Source organism: Lissotriton vulgaris, unplaced genomic scaffold, assembly GCF_964263255.1.
Source record: "Lissotriton vulgaris unplaced genomic scaffold, aLisVul1.2 SCAFFOLD_3169, whole genome shotgun sequence".
NCBI classification, from domain to species: Eukaryota; Metazoa; Chordata; class Amphibia; order Caudata; family Salamandridae; genus Lissotriton; species Lissotriton vulgaris.
Window position 1 is genome coordinate 122,944 of NW_028245345.1, and position 21,654 is coordinate 144,597.

Sequence of the window (21,654 nt, forward strand, 5' to 3'; positions counted from 1 at the left end):
TGTAAATGGGTACCGTTTTAAATAACCAACAGCGGTATTTGTCGCTTTCTTTTAACAGTGTCTGACTACAGGTGCTCCTTCCCTCCCATTCTACAGGCTCATGGGGCATGTAAAAAGCCTATATAACAGCTGATATTTCTTGTGAATTAGCACCTAATTAGGTACGCATGGATCCATTCAACTCGGGCTCGCTATTTAAGCAGACCCTAACTATAGTGTGTGGTTTATGTTCAATGTTTGTTTTTGTCTTGTATTTTCTATCCCGCTGGCATAACACAGCACCTGTTACAACGAAAAAGGAATAGGAAAAATATATCACAAAAAAATATATCACTTTGTTTTACTGGTCACCACCACATAGGGCGTAGGGTGTTTGTCATATGTAATTTTAATCGTATTTTTGTTCTTCCAGACCCATACCAGCAAAATTCCTATTGGGGTCGAGTATACAGTGCAGGTAGATTGTAATATGCACCACATAGTGATTACCTTATAAAGAATTAACTTTTTGTCTTTAGCATTTAGAGTGTAGAAGGAATCTCACTAGGTCCTGATGATAAGCCAGGGGAGGGCTTTGAAACATGTCGGTAAAGGAAGTACCGCCCAGGAACATTAAAGTTTATTTTTCCGCTGAGCCAGGTATTTTTTAATTATTCATCACTTTTACTCACTTCTGACCCTTCCTCTCACACTCCTATATAACACATAGTATTGTAATCAGTGCTCCTGCATAGTCGTAGGTCGTAGCACCCCCCGTCCCGCAGCGGGAGGGAAGACCCTGAGGATGAAGTATGCCACCAAGGGACTTTTTGGTGGGTATGGGGTATTTTAACAAAGCTGTGTGCTTTCACTGAATGTAGGAGACACACAAATTCTGGAGGGACACTAAATGCATATGTACATAACTGAGGGAAATGACCTCCAAACAAATGTGAATGTGGTAAAGGAAGTACTGCTTTTCGCAAACCCTGAGCATAAGCCTGCCACAACACTAGTGTTACAGCTTTTTTAAAAACTTTTTTTATTGAGCGTAAGCATAGCACGTTACATAAAGCAGACCAATTTGCAAACTCTCCACTCTCATAAATAGACAATAAGTAAAACAAGCTTAAAACAAGTTTCATAATCCATTTGTACATGAAAATGTGATACACAAAATATACAGAAAAAGAAGGTTAAAGACCTATAAAATATTAAGTCACATATTTAAAATGTACACTAATAAAAAGTGCAAATTCAAAACCCATTTTACATGGTGTGCAACACCAGCATTTTAAAGAGCAGCTCAGTGATAACATGTGGTCCCTACCTTGATGACCTAAGTGAATACAGGCTTTCCTTTGAAAAGTGGTACTTCGTGATAAGTTTAATTCTACCTTCTGAGCTCTCTCCTGGAGACTACCCTCCTTTTAACTATTACAGTACCATCGAGAGGTCAAAAACTGCTGATAATAAAAAAAAATTAAAATGATCAGCAAAATAAATTACACAGTATCATTTGTATGCATAGCCCTCCCATGTCCTCCTGAATCTTCGCTCCCGCCCTAGTCTCTTTGCGTAGGCCTCTTCAAATGTGTAGGTCCTCCCCAGCTTAAGTAACCATTGAGCCGATGTAGGGATTTTCTGAGCTCTCCAATTCTATAATATTAAAGATCTGGTTACTGCTAATGTTAAAAAAACAAAGGATTGCCTATAAAATGAAAGCTGGCCAACTACATAGGGGAAACCAAACACCGCCAGCGATGCACATGGAAGGATAACTCTTGACAGACATTTACTAATAAACGTAAACACCTCCTCCAAAAAATACTGTAATCTCGGGCAAGTAAAAAATATATGTGTCCAATCCCCTCCCTCTGGCCGATTACATGTAAAGCAGTCATTCGGTGTTGTAGGAAACCATTTATGGAGTCTGGAAGGAGTGTAATATCCCACCCATCTAGAGAGGAAGGACATTCTTTGAAAGTTGGCCGCCCTCAACGCCCTGTGGCCAAGCTCACAGACTCATAACCATTCCTGGCTATAAAACCAGCAATTGGTTTCCTGAGCAATTTTTGGGAGCATTGCTTCAATAAGATTCTGATTTGTCTACTGGCGTAATAACCTATACCAATTGCCAATACCAGTTAAATTTACCTCAAAGGCTGCTCTTAAAATTAGTCTAACACTCTCACTGATTCCTCTATAGCTGTTCAGATGAAAGCATGTAATCTGTCTGAAGCTTAGCCGAAGATCACAGCTCTGAGATTCAAATTGTATTGTAAAGACATCCCACGTCATCAGATTGGCCTGTTGTAAAAATTCCCTAGTTTACAAAAACCTAGCATAGTAAAGGGCTGAACCCCCTTTTGCGAGAGCTTAAGTCCCCATTCCTCACAATCGTGTAAAGAGGAATATGCATGGCATGATGAAATATTGTAGTTTTTATTAAGGCGCTGCATGCGGCTAAAAAATGTACTCACAACCTTGTATCTTGTCTTTTTTGGTAGCTTTGCAGTACGCAGGAATTCTGGTAGCTGAATTGCACTCTCCGTTAACATAAGAGCAAATAAGAAATTATAAAAATTCGAAATAGGGGCCAATAGCTGAGTTGTTAAGCTAAGTAACGCGGCTTGATAATAATAGGTAACCAAATGCTGTAATGCAAGACCCCCCTGTTCTACATCCAGGTGTAAAATAGATAGCTTAATCCGAGGTTTTTTCTTACCCCAAATGAACTCTCGAAAAATACGAGATTGGAATCTTTAAAGGAAGATTTAAAAATAAAAATATCAACAATGGGACGTCTTTATCAAAGAGACTCGTCCTATTATCGACAGGGGTCAAAGTGTCCATCTTTCTAGCAGACTTTTTATTTTATCTAGTGTTATACCATAGTTCAGATGAAAAAGTTGGAGGAAGTCCACTGCACATACAGGCCCAAATATCTAATAGGTTTAAGAGGCAGAAATGTTAAGCATTCTGGGAGCTCTAATCCTGGTACATTAAATTGGAGAAGCTCCGTTTTAGTATGATAAAACCTGTAGCCCCCAGTTCTGTAAACACCTGGATTTCTCCCAGCGCTCTCTAGATGTTTGATTTCTCTGGATTTAGGTACAAGATCAAGTCATTGGCAAACAACTTGATTTTGGCCATTCCTGCTCAGGGGCTTGGATTGATACATTATATCGAATTTTTATCGCTAGTGGCTCAATAAAAAGAGAAGATAAAAGGGGGGAAAGAGGGCTTCCCTGCCTTGTACCCCACCTTATCACTACTTCTCCTGCCTCTTCAGAGTTTATAATTATTTTTGCGGTGGCTCCTCAATAAATTCTCTCTAGCATTTTGATCAAAGGGCGTGGAAAGCCAAACCCTCCCAAGATAAAAAAAATAAGGCCTACAAATCCACCACATCAAATGCCTTTTCCTCGACCATCATGAAGATGACTGCCTCCTCCTTTCCAGCAGATAAGTAGTCAATGGCCTGGATCAGATAAAAAGTATTTGCAGCCATGGATCTCCCAGGCAGAAACCCTGCTTGATCTGCGTGTACCAGATATTGTGCACAGCCTGCGATTCTATTTGCTGAGATTTTCATTACCAACTTATAGTCTACGTTTAGTAGACTTATTGGGCAATAAGAAATTGGGTCTTTGGGGTCCTTATCCTTCTTTAAAATTGATATCAGGAGTGACTCCTTAAATCTATTTGAGACCATTATTCCGGCCATAATTTGATTGTAAAGTGATAGCAAGAACGGGGCGAGTTAATCTAAAAACAATTTTTCTCTTCATGGGGATACTCATCAATAGTCATAAACACTGAATTATCTCCGCCCATGTGCGGGAACCCGGAACATATGGTATAATATATATATATGTGTGTGTATATAGTAGAACAGGAGTACATAGTACGAATAAATTAGACACATATACATGTATAAACCAATAATATGCAGCCCTAAACTTATCCAATAGGCTAAGAAAGCCAGAATTACATGCATTTCTCTTGTATGAAAATAACCCATAACATATAATGTAAGAGAAGGACATGTACAGTAATTGCGTTCCGAAAAACAACCTTTTATTTTCATCAAAGAAAATAGGTAATGACAGGCAATTAGCCTAATGAAGGCTGCATAAAATGACATCCCTGTACAGAAAAGGAAACTGGCACCTCGCCTTTAAGGCCTCAGAGAATCTGAACACGTTGCCTTTAAGGCCTCCAGGAGAGCCCTGCTCCTATCATGCACCACAGGTGGCAGTTAGGTCAGTTCTTTTTTCCGGTTCTTTCTGAGAGGAACCTGGAGGTTGAGCTCATCTGATTTTGGCTTGTTTCAGTCCGAATTTATATTCAACCTACTTTATTTGATATTTCTTATTGCTGGTGGTATTTTACAATCTTTTTCTGACTAATTGGTCATTCTTTTTTAGTCAGATATGCCACCTTTATTTTGTAAATGTCCTTCCTGTGGGAAGAAGATGTCTAAGTCCGATCCTCATTCGGTCTGAGTAGTGTGTTTACCTTCTTCTCACAACACAGAGACATGTTACCACTGTCTTCAACTTTCAAGAAGAACTTTGAAGGAGAGAGAGAAGATCAGACTTCTTGGCTTTCTGGAGAGAGGAAAACATCATGAAAAGGGCCCAGAGAATCATCTTTCATCTGGAGGGCCCTCCTCTCCGAGAAAAAGGAGAAGAGCTGCTTCACCAGAAGCTAGAAGTAAGAAAAGGCTTCATAGTGTGTTGTTGACGTCGAGACCAGATAAAAAAATTAAGATCGACGTCAAAGACAAGATCGCCGTTGAAAAGTAAGTCGGCGCCGAGACCTGCAACGTCAACGCCATTAAGATCGAAGTCGAAGATCAGAAGTAGATCGACGTCGAGGCCTGAAAAGCAAGTGAGATCAACGTCAAGATCGCCGTCGAGCCATAAGTCGAAGTCAAGGCATGCTTAGGGCTCGAAGCATGATAAATCGCAGTCGACGTCGAAGTGACCATCGAAGTCAAGGGGGTCAATGTCGAGATCTCTGCCACCTGTTCGATGGTTGGCGTCGAGGCACTCTAGATCAACCTCTCGGACCCGTCAAAGGTCTTTGTCGAGGTCAACGTCAAGGATACCGCGTGAGCATCAGCGGTCGATGTCGAAGGTGCCGACGTCGAGGGCGCCGACGTCGAAGGCTTCGTCCCATAGATCTCTGTCATCCAGAGCGTCGTCAATGGTGGCTCATTCTGGTTCGACGTCGAGGCATTCGACATCGAGGGACAGACAAGTTATCCCTGCAGCAGAGTTGGAAAGACCAGCGTCTAGATCACGGCGCTCGACGTCAAGGGAGATTTCTTCTTCGCTAGGGATAAATATTATTCAAGTTACGCCGGAGGGCTCTCCGGTGAGCAAATCACCTCCTATTTACATGTCTCCTAGATGGATGGAGGAAATTAGACACTGGAAGATGCAACCCAGACCTAATGAGATGCCTCTTACCATGGGGTGCTCAAGACCTCCCGCTACTAGGTCCCCGAGACGTTCCAGATCACCGTTAAGACGGCGTTCACGCTCAAGAGAGCGCACCAGATCACGCCGATCTCGTACGCTAATGAGAAGACAGAGGTATCCTACAATGACCACGTCAACAAGGTCATCGTATAAAGACTATTCTCCTACTATTTCATCAACTCCACCTTCCAGGGTCTCCCCTGTTGATGATCTTGGGACATTCAGTGAGGTGTTATGTAGAGGTGCTAACGAGTTCAACATAACCATGTCTGTACCTTAAGTTACTTCATCCGTTATATTTGAAACTTTACACCATAAGTCTTCGGCGAAGCCTCTACTACCTTTGGTGCCAGGGTTACTGGAACCTGCGATGAAGACTTTCTTGCCACTTGCCACAGTGAGCTCGGGCCCTAAAGGATTTCAAAGAAATACAAGGCTCCAGACCAGGATCCCTTATTTCTGCGTACTGACCCTCCACCGGATTCTCTTATAGTCGCCGCTGCCAGGAAAGCACATTCTGTTGCTTCTATCTCATCTGCTCCACCAGAGAAGGATAGCAAGAACATGGACTCCTTGAGACGGAGAATGTGCAGTACGGCAGGGTCCGTGATGAGAGTGGCTAGTGTAGCCGCTCTACTGGGTCGATACGACCGATCGTTATGGGATTCCTTGACAATATTTGCGGAGAAATTACCCAAGGAAGATCAAAAGGATTTCTTGGAGATTGTGCAGGAAGGAGGCCTGGTTGCTAACCAGATAATTAGTATGGCAGCCGATTCTGATGATTTAGCAGCTCATGGATATGCCCATGGCATCTGTTCACGAAAAGCAGTGTGGCTTCGCCTCAAGCCTGATGTTCAGAGGAAGAACGTTACTTTGCCCTTTAATGGATCGTCGTTGTCTGGGTCTCATGCAGACGATGAAATGGCTAAAATGAAGACTGAGTTAGATACCCTTAAGGTGGTAGGCCTTGAAAAAAAGAAAGAGTTTCGTCGTCGCTTTCGCCCCTATCACAAGCGGTCTTTTTAGCAGCGGGGGCAAATGCAAAAAGGTCCCAGTTTCAACAACGCAGACCGGGACGGGGCAAAGGCGGTAATAAACAGCAGTAGGCAGCGCCAAAGCAGCCACAGAAACAATGAGATGGATCTTCCTCCAAAGTTGTTGTCCACTCCGGTAGGAGGAAGTGTTTCATTACATCTGGAGGAGTGGAGGTGAATAACAAAAGACAAATGGGTCATAGACATTGTTCAAAATGGATATCTTCTCAAGTTCAAGACTCTTCCTCCATCTATACCTCCGAAAGGCATTTCTCACCGCGACCAAAGATTGTTGCAAAAGGAGGTGAACACCTTATTAAGCAAAGGAGCTATAGAGAAAGTTCCAACTCATCAAAGAAATCAAGGTCTCTACTCTTGTTTCTTCCTTGTACAAAAAAAGAGGCCCCACCACAGAATACAGACCAATACTGGACCTGAGACTGTTGAACAGATTCATTCGCAGAGAGAAATTTTGAATATTAGCACTCCATGAAATATTCCCTCAGCTTCACCAAGGGGATTGGATGTGCTCCATCGATTTGCAGGACGCATACTTCCATGTACCGATATCAAAGAAACATCGCAAATTTCTACGGTTTCGAGTGTCTGTCCAGCATTACCAGTATTCAGTTCTTCCGTTCGGGGTAAAGTCAGCTTCCCGAACATTCTCCAAGTGTATGGCTGTGGTGGCCACCTTCCTTCACAAGCAGAGGATATTCATTTATCTTACTTGGACAACTGGCTCCTGAAGATCTCATCTCCAGCTCTGCTATAGGATCATCTCTCGAACTGCCTTCAACTGCTACACAACTTGGGCCTTCACGTCAATTTTAAAAAATCCATACTAAACCCGACGCAAAAGATCCACTATCAGGGTTCCTTCCTGGACAGCGATAAAGTAAGCGTGTGTCCTTCGGAGGAGAGGTGGTTATTAATCCGAGGAAAATGCCTGACCCTTCTTCACACACAGTTACCGATAGTTCGTCAGGTGTCATCTCTACTGGGATCAATGGCGTTGTGCATCTTTATAGTACCAAACGCACGATTACACATGCGTCCACTACAGCAATGTTTGGAGGACCAATGGATGCAAGTATCAGGGTGCTGGGAGGACCAGATAATTTTCCATCAAACAGCCAAGGATTCCATCCGGTGGTGGATGCAGAGAACGCACCTGATGAAGGGAGTCTCTTTCCACAGGACCCTCCAACCCAGACTCTAGTCACGGATGCTTCTCTCCAGGGTTGGGGTCCTCATATGGGCCCTCTGCAAATACAAAGTCTTTGGTCCGACTCCGAACAGAGTTACCACTTCAATCTGCTAGAGTTGAGAGCCGTACATCTAGCTCTCAAGTCCCTGTTTTTGTCGTTCAAGTCTCGATCCATTCTAATTCAAACGGACAATACAACGACGATGTATTATTTGAACAAACAGGGAGGTACCCGATTAAGAACGCTCTCCATAGAGGCTCAAACCATATAGAACTGGCTTCTGGCAAGAGACTTGTCAATAGTAGCTGTTCATCTACCGGGCTCCCTCAATTCTCAGGCGGACTTCCTCAGCAGAGACTTCGTCGAAGCACACGATTGGGTTCTCAACGACGATGTCGCACGCAGCATCTTTTGAGAATGGGGAACGCCAGACATCGACCTGTTTGCAGACACGGTAAACGAAAAATGCTCCGTCTTTGCATCCAGGTTTCCCCAGAAAGGTTCTCAATGGAATGCCCTTTTGATCGAATGGTATCAGAACTTACTGTACGCTTTTCCACCGATCCCATTGATACCAGTGGTAATCAACAAGTTGTACAGGGCCAACTCCAGAATGATCCTAATAGCCCCGGAGTGGCCTCGCTAATGGTGGTTTCCGGACCTCCTTCAGCTATCGGAAATGCCACACAAGAGGTTACCATGTCGCCCGGATCTTCTATCCAAGCAGGCAGGGAGAGTATTCCACCCCAACCTGTCCTCCCTCCGATCGACAGCATGGCTCCTGAAGTCATCCAATATGGTCACCTACAATTGAATCCAGACTGTATGGATATTCTCAAAGAAGCGAAACGACCTTCCACGAGAAAGTCATATGCCTTTAGGTGGAAGCGATTCTTCCTATGGTGTGTGAACAATGGACACAATCCCATCCGGGGTCAGGAACAGGTGATTTTACCTTATTTGCTGCATTTGGCTAGATCTGGGCTTCAGTTTGCTTCTATTAAAGTTCACCTTGCAGCAATCACGGTCTACAGGAAGTCCCCCAACCAGACTTCTTTCTTTAGAATTAGCCAGCCGACACGTGTTTTGTCGCATTAGAATATAGTAATTCCGCGACTCCTCAGGGCTGGGGAGGATACAAGATGAACACAAATGGAGCGTACCACAGTATGGAAAAAGTACACAGTCATTACTTTTGTGGTGTGGTTTCGTGATGGTGCTATAACGATTAAGAGCACCGTGAACTGGAGCAAAAACTGAGTGGAAGATAAAGAAACCATACCCACATACCGATGCGGGCAGAGACATGCGGAACAACGAGCTGGGCTGTGGATCGAATATGACATGGTGTATCATCGGTGTGAAGAAAACTCAAGTGCTATGTTGTGTGTGAGTGACGTAAAAGAGAAATCGAGTGACTTGGAGGCGTGTATGGTGATGGATAAAAGGTGCAATTACAAAAACGGGGGAATCTAAACGTGACAGTACTGCAGTTGCATGTTTATGAATCAACATATGCCCTGAAAGCATGCTCAGGGGGTTGTGATCAATTGAAATTTGAGTCAAGAAAGATACTATTTCTATTCTCTGTTCCTTTGCGAAAGGGGCGTGCGCCATACCTGAAAGTTAAAGGTGGCGGACCGCAGGTCTTTAGAATTGCAACAAAAAAGAAGAAGGAAAACGGGACATAATTTCAAAACTAGCTTCGACTACTCAAAGCTCAGTTAGGTGAATATTAGAGTGTGATTTTCAAAATTAAGTAAAAGAATTGAATTGAAATTGGAAATCTCACCGCTTGGCCGGTGATAATTCCAACCCGGCCCGCTCAAGACCAGGTGTAAAGACGTGGGTCCAAATCGCCGTCATTGCGATTCTTGGGGTGCCCATGGGGAGAGAGAGTAGAAAAAATAATAATAGGGAGAATGGGGTAAGGGCTTATGGAATATTGTATACCAATTTATGCATAACTGTTCGAGTTCTTATCATCACTTCAAAGAGGGGGGGGGGGCAGTAGGAGCGGGACAGCGTCTCACCTTGAAATAAATATTGCCGGTTGTACTATCGTGTTGTGGTTAGACTCCTGACCATATGTGCGACGTGCGTTTTCTCCCAAGATATATAGATTTCTAAAATAATAGAAAAAGCACAGGGGATGGTCCCAGAATCACTTACTATGTACCACAGGTAGAGCGAATACGTAAGGAATCTAGCCAAGGTACATGGGAAAATGAACAATAATACATTTAAATAAAAAGGTGTGCTGTCGCACGAAAACAGGAGCGAAAGACTGGTTTATGGTTTTACCTCGTAACGGTGTAAGTTATTGGCGTCCACTTAGGAAATGAGGGGAGTCTGTAGGCTCCCGGTAATTCAGATGCCCTAAAACAAAACAGGGGAAAAAAAGGGGAAAAGAGACCATGAGATCAAACGCTCTCCTCTGCCAGTGTGACAAAGAGAAACACCGACTGTTTAGGTTAATAATCCGTACAAATAAATTATATACTGGCTCTCTAAGTTGATTACCAATCATGGGAGTTCCATAATGTTAGAATAACTCTTCTAACAATTGCTAGTAATCATGTCCTCACGAACGGACAAAACATATCCTCTTACCCGGTGCAGGGAGAAGCCAGTGGGACGAGTGTTCCTTCGGCATGGTTCCGGGTGCAGACACGTGATCTGTGACCTGGAAGTGGTTAAATAGACACAGAATGCCCCGGATGTACTGCTCTAGCGGTAGTCTTAGAAATATGCCCAATATGGCTGAAGATCCGAACTTATGAAGATAGGTTGAGGCAGTTTTTGTTATGAATATAGAAAACAAAAAAAGCCAAGAAGAAGGAAAGACACCCACAATCAAGGGTTGTTTCTTCTGTTAGTGTCCAACATGGTTAGAGCATGTAAAGAAAGACTAGGCTGATTTAAAGTGTTGTGTTGTGCATCATATGGACACCGACATCGCAGGACCATTTGTATGATAATTTTGTGTCTGTGCCCGCGACGTCTGAATTGTAATGTCAATGTAGGTTCGATCGTTAATAATGGTGCCCTCCGATAAGCAGTGCAAAGTGTGGACGTTTTGTGCGCATAGCATGCAGTGAGCGAACAATCATGAACCAATTATAAATTGCATTCAAAACCAGTCAAAACTTGAAATTAGATTTACAGTGGGAAGTTTTCCCATCACATAGGTATCCATATTACGAATTATGTACATTTCTATAGATAACATTTTAGAAATAGAAATTTAAAAGTACATCATTTGTCACAGTGTGTAGATACATAGCCAGTGTTCAAACACTATAGTTATGTGCTAATCCCTGCTTCATGGATGCCTTGTCGAGAGCAAAATGTACATGAGTGATTTGTCTTAGGTCTAAAAATTGAAATCAGGCCTAAAAATGTTAAACGCAGTATTTTTAGAGAAAAGAAGAAAAAAAGAAGAAAAATTGCTATATTTGCAAAAGGAAGAAATGCAGGATTTGGAAAATTGCTATATTTGCAAAAGAAAGAAATGCAGGATTTGGAATAGGTTATTCACTTCCAAATTACTTAAAGACTTTACGAAAATGTAGACAAAACAGTTGCATTGTTTATATTCATGAGAAAAAAGTGGAGGTGTCTTAAATCAATCGCCTAAGAAGTATTGCATCTCCTGATCGTAGTTAAGACCTCGTTCCACCGTGCGAAGGCAAAGAATCCACCTAGCTTCTAGGCGCCTTAGTTTGAATTCTCTGTTCCCGCCACGTATTCCAGGTGGCACTGTGTCGATTCCGAAAAAGGTAACTCGTTTGTCCACACTCTGATCATAACATGCGGCCGCATGTAATGCTACAGGGTATTTAGGATCCTGTTTGTGGATTGCTTTCATATGCTCAGCTATTCTGTCCTTGAGTTATTACCCCGTTTTTGTAATTGCACCTTTTATCCATCAACGTACACGCCACCAAGTCACTCGATTTCTCTTTTACGTCACTCACACACAACGTAGCACTTGAGTTTTCTTCACACCGATGATACACCATGTCATATTCGACCCACTCTCGATCCACAGCCCAGCTCGTTGTTCCGAATGTCTCTGCCCGCATCGGTATGTGGGTACGGTTTCTTTATCTTCCACTTCAGGTTTTGCTCCAGTTCACGGTGCTCTTAATTGTTACAGCACAATCACGAAATCACACCACAAAAGTAATGACTGTGTACTTTTTCCATACTTTGGTACGCTCCATTTGTGTTCATCTTGTATCCTCCCCAGCCCTGAGGAGTCACGGAATTACTATATTCCCATGCGATGAAACACGTGTCGGCTGGCTAACAAGATACAATAAAAGAAGAACTAAACTGTACAAACATTGGTGTTTTCCCCGACAGAGGCGACCTGAACTTTGAAGTGTCCACTGAGACACGAAACCACTGTACTTTTTCCTTGGAGTTGTGCAACAGGCATTTGTTTACTTTGATCTAGCGTGTGGTCTCCACCACACACTTTAAGAGGGGTTATAGGGCTCTTCCCCTTACCTGTCTAGACCTTCGCTTTCAAACATCATCACATAACACTGTTGAGTTTCAATAAGGCCTGTACGCCCAGCATTTCCCCAACTCTGAAAACCCTGTTCTCAATGGATATCTCTGTTATTTATTTATGCATCCTTCTTTAGGCTAATTGCCTATCATTACCTGTTTTCTTTGATGAAAGTAAAAGGTTATTTTTCGGAGTGCAATTACTAGAGAAAGGCATGTAATTCTGACTTTCTTAGCCTATTGGATATGTTTAGGGCTGCATATTATTGGTTTATACAAGTATATGTGTATAATTTTTTCGTACTATGTACTCCTTTTCTACTATATACACATATATATGTATTCTGCTATATGTTCCGTGTTCCCGCACATGGGCGGAGATAATTCAGTGCTTATGACTTTGATTGCCAATTGCTTTCTCATTTTCCATTTTTTTAATGTTTTCCCTTAATTCTGTGATTGTGGTTGGTTCGCTAAGCAGCATTCAGTCCTCCTCACCGATCGTAGGTAACTGGAGTGTCATAAAATATTCTGCAAGAGCTTGAGGGTCAACTATCTGAGCTTCTGCATATATCTTATTAAAATGGGACATAAAAATGTTGGCAATCTCGTCTTTATCATTCACAATGCACCTAGTACTGGGATCTCTAATTTGTGGAATAGACTGCTTGCTCTGTTGCGTTTTTGTGGTCCAAGCTAACAATTTGCCGATGTGCTGGCTCTCTTCCTATACCTTTTCTTGAGAAGCTTTGCTTCCAAGAATTTCCTCAAGCATAAAAAACTCTTCAGCTCCTCCTTTGCCCTTAATAATTTTTGCTGGAGTGCCTCTACCTCCGGATCCTCAGTTGACCTACCCGAGAGTTCCTTCCTAGCCCACTCCACTGCCTTCAGAAATCCAGCAATCTTAAGTTTCCTTAACTTATAAAGATTGGCCCTGTATGCCACCACCCATCCCCTAAAAGTGCCCTTAAATGCTTCCCACACCATAAAGCCTGGTGCCGTGTCCACATTTTCCTGAAAAAAACACCTTATAAAATCTCGGGTTTCGTCGATCCATTTTTGATCCGATAGCAATGCTTTATCAAAATGCCACCTGCTATTTTTTCTCTTGGTTCATTATCAAGGAAACCAGAGAGTGATCTGAGAAAGGATTAGAATAAAATCGAGGATTACCCCCTAATGAGATGATTACTGAGCAAAAAGAAGACCAAACGAGATGCTGTTTTAAATCTCGCTGAGTAGCACGTAAACTCTGATGATCTACCCTCCATGGCTCTAAAAAAGCAAAATCCTCTTTTATAATTTTTAAAAGTCTATCTGTTTTAGGTTTCAATTGCTTTTTTCCCTTATTAGAGGTGTCCGGGGCTAAATCTTGTATTAAGTTAAAATCTCCTCCCATAATTGTAGACCCATGCGCATTCGCCCGCAGATCATACACCTGTTTCACGGCTGCGCAATCATCCCCAAATGGTCCATAATAGTTAAGCAGGACTAGGGCGACCATATTAACCAGGACTTCTATCCAAATCCACCTATCTCCCTCATCCCGGATCACCTTACCCACCTCCCAATCCAACTCTGTAGATAAAAGAATACCCACTCCACGCACTACCGCACGGGACGATCAAAGTATTCTTGGGCATGTTTCTTGAAGAGAGCAAAGTTGGGGGGGTTAGATTTAAGATGTGTCTCCTGCATAAAGATCACCTGAGGGGAAAAAGATTCTAACCATTTTAGCATTGCTCCCCATTTGTGTGCTTTCAAAAAACTATTCACACTTCCACCAACAAGCACAGTACATCTAGTAAGAGCTCTTAATAACACTTATGCCTGATGCAGCTCCCCCCCCTGAAAACTAAGTATCTAAGATATCTAGAATTTCCAGTGGTTCCGGTATAGCTTACAATTCAATAAAGTTCGAGCTTTTTAGATCCCATTACTATACTTAACTATCCTAACCATCCTACCCTACCCATACAAGGAAGGGTTAACCTGTCCTAGTGCTTTTACCCAATTGCTCGAAGTAATATCCTTCCCCCTTACCCAAAGGGGGAGGTAAAGTAAAGTGCAATGATGCCAAAGTGACATAGACCAGATGTTTAGCCAAAAACACAGTAAGAAAGTACAAAAGCACTTCAATTCTCCAATAAACCAGGGTTCCTAAAGAACAGTGCTCCAAAGAGGGAGAGCAACAGAAAAAAGTAGAATTTGTGCAATTTGTTCAATCGTGTAAATGTAAAATTTGAGGAGAAAACAGTATTCTGAATTATTGCATCCTCCCCCCAATACTTTAAACGTTTTCAAAAGAGAGAAGGAATTTACCACAACACTTTTAGTGCATAATAAACAAGAATACTATCTCGCCTCTTCACAGTAAACGGGGGAGAGGTAAAGTGCATTGTGCAATGGTGCAAAGATGAATATTTCAGCTGTACGCATACTACTAAAAGTGCAATGTGCAAAGTTCGTTAGTGCAAAAAACTGCATCTTTTTCCACCTTTAAATACAATTTTTTAAAAAGTGCACCGATTGAATGTCAAATCCAGTTCGCACTATATAGAGGCACTTCTGCTGTACCTGTTTGTTTCTGCCTGCATGTGATTTTGCCTAAATGGGTAAGTATATATTTGCCTCTGATTGTTTTTTTGCTTCTTTGCATCTCCTTGTCTTTTTGTATGGTGTTTGCGTGTGTGAATTTACACGCACCAGCTTGTTTACCTGAGTCTCCAGTTTGATACGGCAGTGATTTTCGACGACTCTTTACTTTGCTGTCTGTATGTGTATATTTCTATCTATGCCACTTCACGTCTGATTTGAGCCACCTTTGGATGCATTGTTTGTTCTTTTCTGCTTTCTTCCTTTAGCTGAAGGATATGGAAGACCGTTATATCAGCCACTATGAGTACATGCATGGCCGACTTCTTCTCTATTTCGAAACGGTAAGATCGACATGGAAGAGCAAATATCATTTAGCTTATCTGAACACCTGCAAATCGGTTTTTGGTATCAGTCAAGGCATGAGTCCTCTCTCATCTGGATAGTGGCGACACTGGTGTAGTTTGTGTGCTTGCCGAGGTGGCCCATCTAGAGGTGGTTCTACATGCTGCTGGACAACCCATCATCAGTGGCATGTATACATGTACTTCTCCATGCTGCTGGACACCCATCATCAGTGGCATGTATACATGTACTTCTCCATGCTGCTGGACACCCATCATCAGTGGCATTGTTGGAAGGGGGAGTCTCTAGTTGGCGCAGTGCAGCACTGGCGACAAGCAGGGACCCTCTCTTCCACGTCAGGGCTAAGGGTTACCTTCAAGACAACCTCTGCTTACCCTCTAGGTAGTGTGGCTTAAGCAGTCTAGGCTAATCTCTGGGGCACATAGGGTTAAACATTTGCAATATTACACCATCACCACCAACCCACCACACAATGACACCAAACTGTATTTGTAAAAATATATTCTCTTTATATACTTTTTAGAAGCAGGCTTGTTTACTTTAAAAACGGTTCCAGTGATTCTTAGCAAAAAGTCACAGTTCTTAAGCAAATGCAATCTTTTGGGCCTTCTGCCCAGGTTTGGAAAGGTTCAGTGTTTTATAGCGCCTCAATGCGCTTTCTGCCGTCTCCGCTCGCTTCCTCGGAGAAAATCGGGCCCGGCCTGCCAAAGCTCACGCTTCCCGCGTGGGCCGCGAAAGGCACGGCCGGGTCTGCTCTGGAATTGAGTCACCCTTCGGGGCTCGACTAGAGGAGAGGGGGCCGCGGGCCACAGGGAGCGTCAGGCGGGGCCTCGGGGGCCAGGAGCAGTGCGAGCCTCTGTCTCAGGGGCGGCTCGCGCTGTGAAGCAGACAGCAACTGCGAGGCTCCCGGGGCGCCCGAGGTCACACAGCGCGGTGCGAGCTCAGCTTGCAGGACGCTCGCACCACGAGGGGCAAAGACACAGTACCTTAAAATTCTTGTGGAGCGGACGGCTGGAAGGGTGGGCCTGTCCCACGTCGCGTTGCTTCTCTGGGGTCGATGCGCGCTGCGGCTCTCAGCCGGGCAGGTCACGTGTCACCCGGGGCGGCGGTGCTTGGTGGCGGCAGGGTCCTTCCTTTGGAGTTCGCTCCGACCCTGAAGGCGGCGGCTGTGTGGTGGCGGCAAGTGGCAGTACGGTCCCCAAGTGCGGGACGTACCCAGCCAAAGTGCTGGTTGCAGCTGTGCGCTCACAGCTGAGCTGTCGGGCAGGATGCCGACCAGAGGGGGGTTATCACAGGGCGGCAGTCCGTCTTTGCAGAGGGGTTGACGGCGCGAGGCGCAGTCAACTCGGGCGCTTGAACCGGACGGGTCCTCCTTCACGTTGCTCTCGGGGCTCCCAGGCAGAGGCAGTCACGGTGCTCGGGCCAGCGGCGGCTGGGCCTCACGTTGCTCTTGCTGTCGCTTTGGGCCCCGGTCACGGTGCTTGGGGGGATATCGATGCCCTGGATCACGGGGAGCGTGGCAGGGATGCACAACGCTCCCAGACTCCTCAGTCAGCGCTGCAGCGATAAGCAGCACACACAGTAGCTTTCTTCAGGGGGTAGCGCCCACTGTTCCTGGGGCGCTGGTCAGGGGGCAAGTTCAGGCAAGCCCTTGGAGATCTTTCAGCAGAGTTTGGCACAAAGTTCAATAAAAGCAAAAGTCTCTTGTAGTCTCTTCTTTTCCTCTCCTTCTGCAGCAAGGCACCAGACACAGGCCAGAGACAGCACTCTTCCTTGTAGTCCTTCCAGGTCCTTCTCTTCGGGCAGAGTTTCTTCTGTAGCGCAAACAGGATCTAATTTACAAGGAGCAGGGCTCCTTCTTTTATACCCAGTTTCTTTTGTTCTGACAGGCCAGGGGGGCCTTTGCCTAACTGCTCTCAGCTCCTGAGCACTTGTGGTGGGTACTTCTGCTTCTGCATTCAGTGTGAGGGCAGGCACATCAGCCGCTCCCCAGGGGGGCGGAGCCGGCATTATGAAGACAGGGGCAGCCTGAGCACTTTGTTGACAAGCTTCGGTCCTTCCTGGGCCAGGTGCAGGCTGAGTCATCAGTCGCTCCCCAGGAGGGCGGAGCCAGCATTGTGGAGGCAGAGCACAGCCTGATGCATCATTCAGGGGAAACTCCCACCACCCACTAAGGTGTCATCCTGCTATTCACAACCTGTCAACTCCCAGCCCTGTCACTCACACACTCAGACAGTCAGATACACACAAGAGCAGAGGCGGGCTGAAATGGTTAGACAAGCAAATGCTAACTTTCTAAAAGTAGCATTTGCAAACCCAGGATATTAAAATAAACTGTACTAAAAGAAGTATTTTATTATTCTGAGTTCAGGCATACTAAACATTAATTTCTACCATGTTCCCTGAGCCTGCTGGGATTATAGAGTGTAACAATTCCAGCAGCCCATTCTGGCCTAAAGGGAGCAGGTAGCCTTACAATAGTGAAAAACGAATTTGGCAGTAATTCACTATTAGAACATGCCACACACATCAGGGCATGTCCTACCTTACACTTACAATGCACCCTGCCCTCAGGCCTACCATAGGGGTGACTAATATGAAGTTAAGGGAAGGTTTGGGGGTGGGCAAGTGTGTGCACTTGCCCAGCCAGCATGACAGTACCAGACTGCACGCAGGTTCTGCAATGGCAGACCCTAGACACATTTTAAGGCTGCTTCTGTGGGTGGCGCAACCAGCGCTGCAGGCCCACTAGCAGTATTGGCATTTACAAGCCCTGGCACTCCTGGTGCACTTTACTGGGGACTAACAGTAAATCCAATGAACCAATCATGGACATCAATCACATGTACACTTTTCAGTAGGGAGAGCATATGCACTTTAGCACTGGTCAGCAGTGGTAAAGTGCCCAGAGTCATTAAACCAAACAAAATAGGTCAGAGAGAGTATTGGAGGAAGGCAAAAAGTTTAGGGATGACCCTGCCAAGAGGCCCAGGTCCAACAGGCATGTATACATGTACTTCTCCATGCTGCTGGACACCCATCATCAGTGGCATGTATACATGTACTTCTCCATGCTGCTGGACACCCATCATCAGTGGCATGTATACATGTACTTCTCCATGCTGCTGGACACCCATCATCAGTGGCATGTATACATGTACTTCTCCATGCTGCTGGTATGCCAGTCTCAATGCCTGATCTAAGCGTGTTTCTGGCCATTCCATAAAGGCGCTGCACATGCTGCTGCTCCGTCATCATTGCTGTCATCAGCAGCACAACAAATGTAGTTGTGAATGCTGCTGATCTGGCCATCTTCTGGGAGAAGTGTGTGAGCTGTTACCTTCATGAGGTTAGAACCCTAATGCTTAGTATTATAACACTTTCTCTCTCCAGGTTCCGGATGTGAGAGATCTCATCAGCTTTAGAGCCACCCAGACTGTCAAGGTTGGTTCATTACAACCGGCCTCTGCCACCCTGTACGACTTCTACGAGCCGGGTAAGACCTAGAAGACCTCCGTGTGTCGCTAAATTACTTGATTGAGCTCAGCCGTGTGTCCTGGTACGAATCATGCCTGTTTGCCTGGTTTGAACGTCTTCCATGGCCAGCATATACCAGTAGGTTCAGTCGTCCAGCTGAAAACACTCCCAGTTCATACAGGTCACAGCCCGTCCTTGGGTATCGTGCGGGCTGTGACCTCATACTTTCACAGTAGCCTCTGTACGTCCAAGATTGTGGCAACTTTCAGAGAAACCATACCTGAGTTACAAGTCCCAGGGTAGCGAAGATAGGGGTGCTGTTATGCACTATCCCCTCCCAGCAGGAGCCAGCAAGGAACAGACAGGCCTGCTATTTGTCACTAATGTAAGCATCAAGAACCAACAAGGAGCTGCCCTTGTGACACCTCTGTCCCCATGAGGCTTCTTTTCTGCCCTTATCTGTGTCTGTGAAATGTTGTCATAAAGTATCCATTCCACCCATGTTCGATATGTCGCCCTCTTCTTGTAGTAAAGGTCAGCGGCACATCTTGTGATGTCATCAGTGTCCATGGCCCTCTGATCCAGTGATTTAAGCTTTTGTGTATTCTTGTCATGATTAGTTATTTGGACATGGAATGAGTTGCAACTGAGCTTATGTTTTTCTGTCTTTTTGACTGCACTGACCATCTCCTTTCACACCTACAGCCAAGAGGTGCAATATTTTCTACAACCTCCCATCCAGGAGCAGACTGGTAAACGCCCTCTGCTCTGAAGACGTATGTCAGTGCGCGGAAGGTAAGTGAGGTTTCTGGAGTGTTTGAAGGAGCAAAAGTGCTGAGAATGGTTTGCACTGGTATTTGTCTTCAACAGGGCAGTGGAGTATAGTCTTCGGGAGAATGTGACTAGGCAGCCACTCTGCCCATCCTTTACACCAGTACAGTAGCTCAGTTGGTGAAATCTCCAGCTGCAAAAAACCTGCAGCTTGCAAATGACACAGAGCTTGTAATAGAGGCAAGAGCAAATGGGATATCAGCAGAAAAAGGCAGATGTCTCTGCTTTTCATTCCACTTCCCTATTTTGAGAGTGTCAAAAAGCTGCCCTTCTGATGATGGAACCACAGCTCACTCTACCGTTGTGATGACCCTATTGATGGGCGTGACCCTAACTGATATGGCGTTGGCTAGCAGCCCAAATTAAGGTAGCATTTGTGACATCATTTAAGCCAGATTCACCTCATAAGCATTTTAAAATATCCTCATTTTTGTAGACTAAAGCTACCAGTGCTTAGGTGATATTTTGCCTTAAAGAACTGCAAAATGGACCCCTATCGTGATAGCCACACCCAGGATTTACATTGGCCCAACAGTGGTGGCAGGAAGAGGCAAAGTCATGAGACAATAGAGAGGTGGTACTACAGGACGGGTACTAGGAGGGGGTGACACAGTGGAGGGTGTCACACGGTGAGCAGACATGAGGGACTATGTGTTTTTCTGCAATGGAAGATTCCACTTGGGTGAAAAATCATGCTCCACCAGCAAGAAATTGTTCATTCAGATGTTTGTAAGTTGCTGATATGGTGGGTGCCTTGCTTCCTCCACATTAGTAGTTTGGCAGTCAGGCATCCAAACTTTAAATACCCCGGTAAATCTTTTACCCTCTTTAGGTTAATTATGACAGGGCACAAAAAGAAAACCTGAATTACAAACTTTGTGAAATCCACTCACTTTTCCAAACCAACAGTGAAGTGAAATTAGACAAGAAAACCACACAAATCCAGTCCATCAGGGTACCTTAGAAATAAAAGGATTTCAGGTTTGTGTGGTTATCCCTGGTCAGAAAAGCATGATCCAGTTCGAACCGAATGATGCACACACATTAGATGAAATGAGCAAAATGAGTTGGATTGTTGGTTCATTTATTGCCTTGGCCTGCACCTTGAATATTCATGGCTTTGCTCCATTTACAACGCTTTGAAAATAAAATGTGCACAGCCCTTGTTGGCAAAATGGGTCCTTTGTGAACTTTACCTCAAAAAGACCTGAAAATCAATACCTGAAATTGTAAATCAGTCTTTCATGGAAGACTCCTGCCACATAAATGCTGAAATTCAACTCTCTAAAAGCTCCAACAATTATTTTTCCCAAAATCCAGGACCCCTGAGGTACACCACTTCTTAAACACATTACCCTTGATTACTAAGGAGATGTTGGCTAGTCTGGCAGAGAGAGTAAATTCTGGCTCTCAGGCAGACCCCTGCCCACCTAGTGTTTTCAAGCTTGCGATGTCGGGATTCGAAGAGGATGTCCTTACCCTCTTTAATTGATCCCTAGAGATGGGACAGGTCCCAATTTCTTTCAAAGAGGCTCGGTTGATCCCGCTTCTAAAGAAACCTGGGGCCGACGTTAAAAATCTAAAAAACTATAGGCCCATTTCTCAATTACCTTTTCTAGCCAAAATGATTGAGCAGCACGTTCTGATGCACTTCTCAAAACATCTGGAGACCAACGCTCTGTTAGAACGAAATCAGGCTGGCTTTCGAAAACATCATAGCACGGAGCTGGTGATGGTATCCATCCTGGATGAATTAAGATGTAGAGCTGACAAAAAGATCCCGGGGGCCCTGGTGCTATTAGATCTCTCAGCCGCGTTCGACACGGTGAGTCACAACCTACTGTTGAAACGCATGAGAGATCTGGGCATCGGGGGGACCGCGCTGGGCTGGCTAACCTCATTCCTGCAGGGAAGATCGCAGAGGGTCCAGCTGTTAGATCTGGTCTCTACATCAGCGGCTATAACCTGTGGAGTACCGCAGGGATCTGCCCTTTCACCGCTCCTTTTTAACATATACTTACAGCCACTGAGCTCTGCTCTTAATCAGATGGAGTGTCAGATTTACAACTATGCCGACGACACACAGATTATCATACAAATTGAGGATTCACCTGGAGCCCAAGCCAGGTTACATAACATCTT

The 21,654-nt window shown here is 44.6% G+C and overlaps 1 protein-coding gene across 1 annotated transcript in view; it reads left to right on the plus strand.

Annotated features, from left to right (window-relative positions):
• LOC147666472 (complement C4-like) overlaps positions 1 to 21,654 on the plus strand; it is a 188,568-nt gene that overhangs the window by 94,490 nt on the left and 72,424 nt on the right. The window contains exons 4-6 of the mRNA XM_086949063.1: positions 15,108 to 15,182; positions 18,598 to 18,700; positions 19,387 to 19,476. Of these exons, the coding sequence (XP_086805189.1) occupies positions 15,108 to 15,182; positions 18,598 to 18,700; positions 19,387 to 19,476 (268 nt within the window). The remainder of the gene's footprint in view (positions 1 to 15,107; positions 15,183 to 18,597; positions 18,701 to 19,386; positions 19,477 to 21,654) is intronic.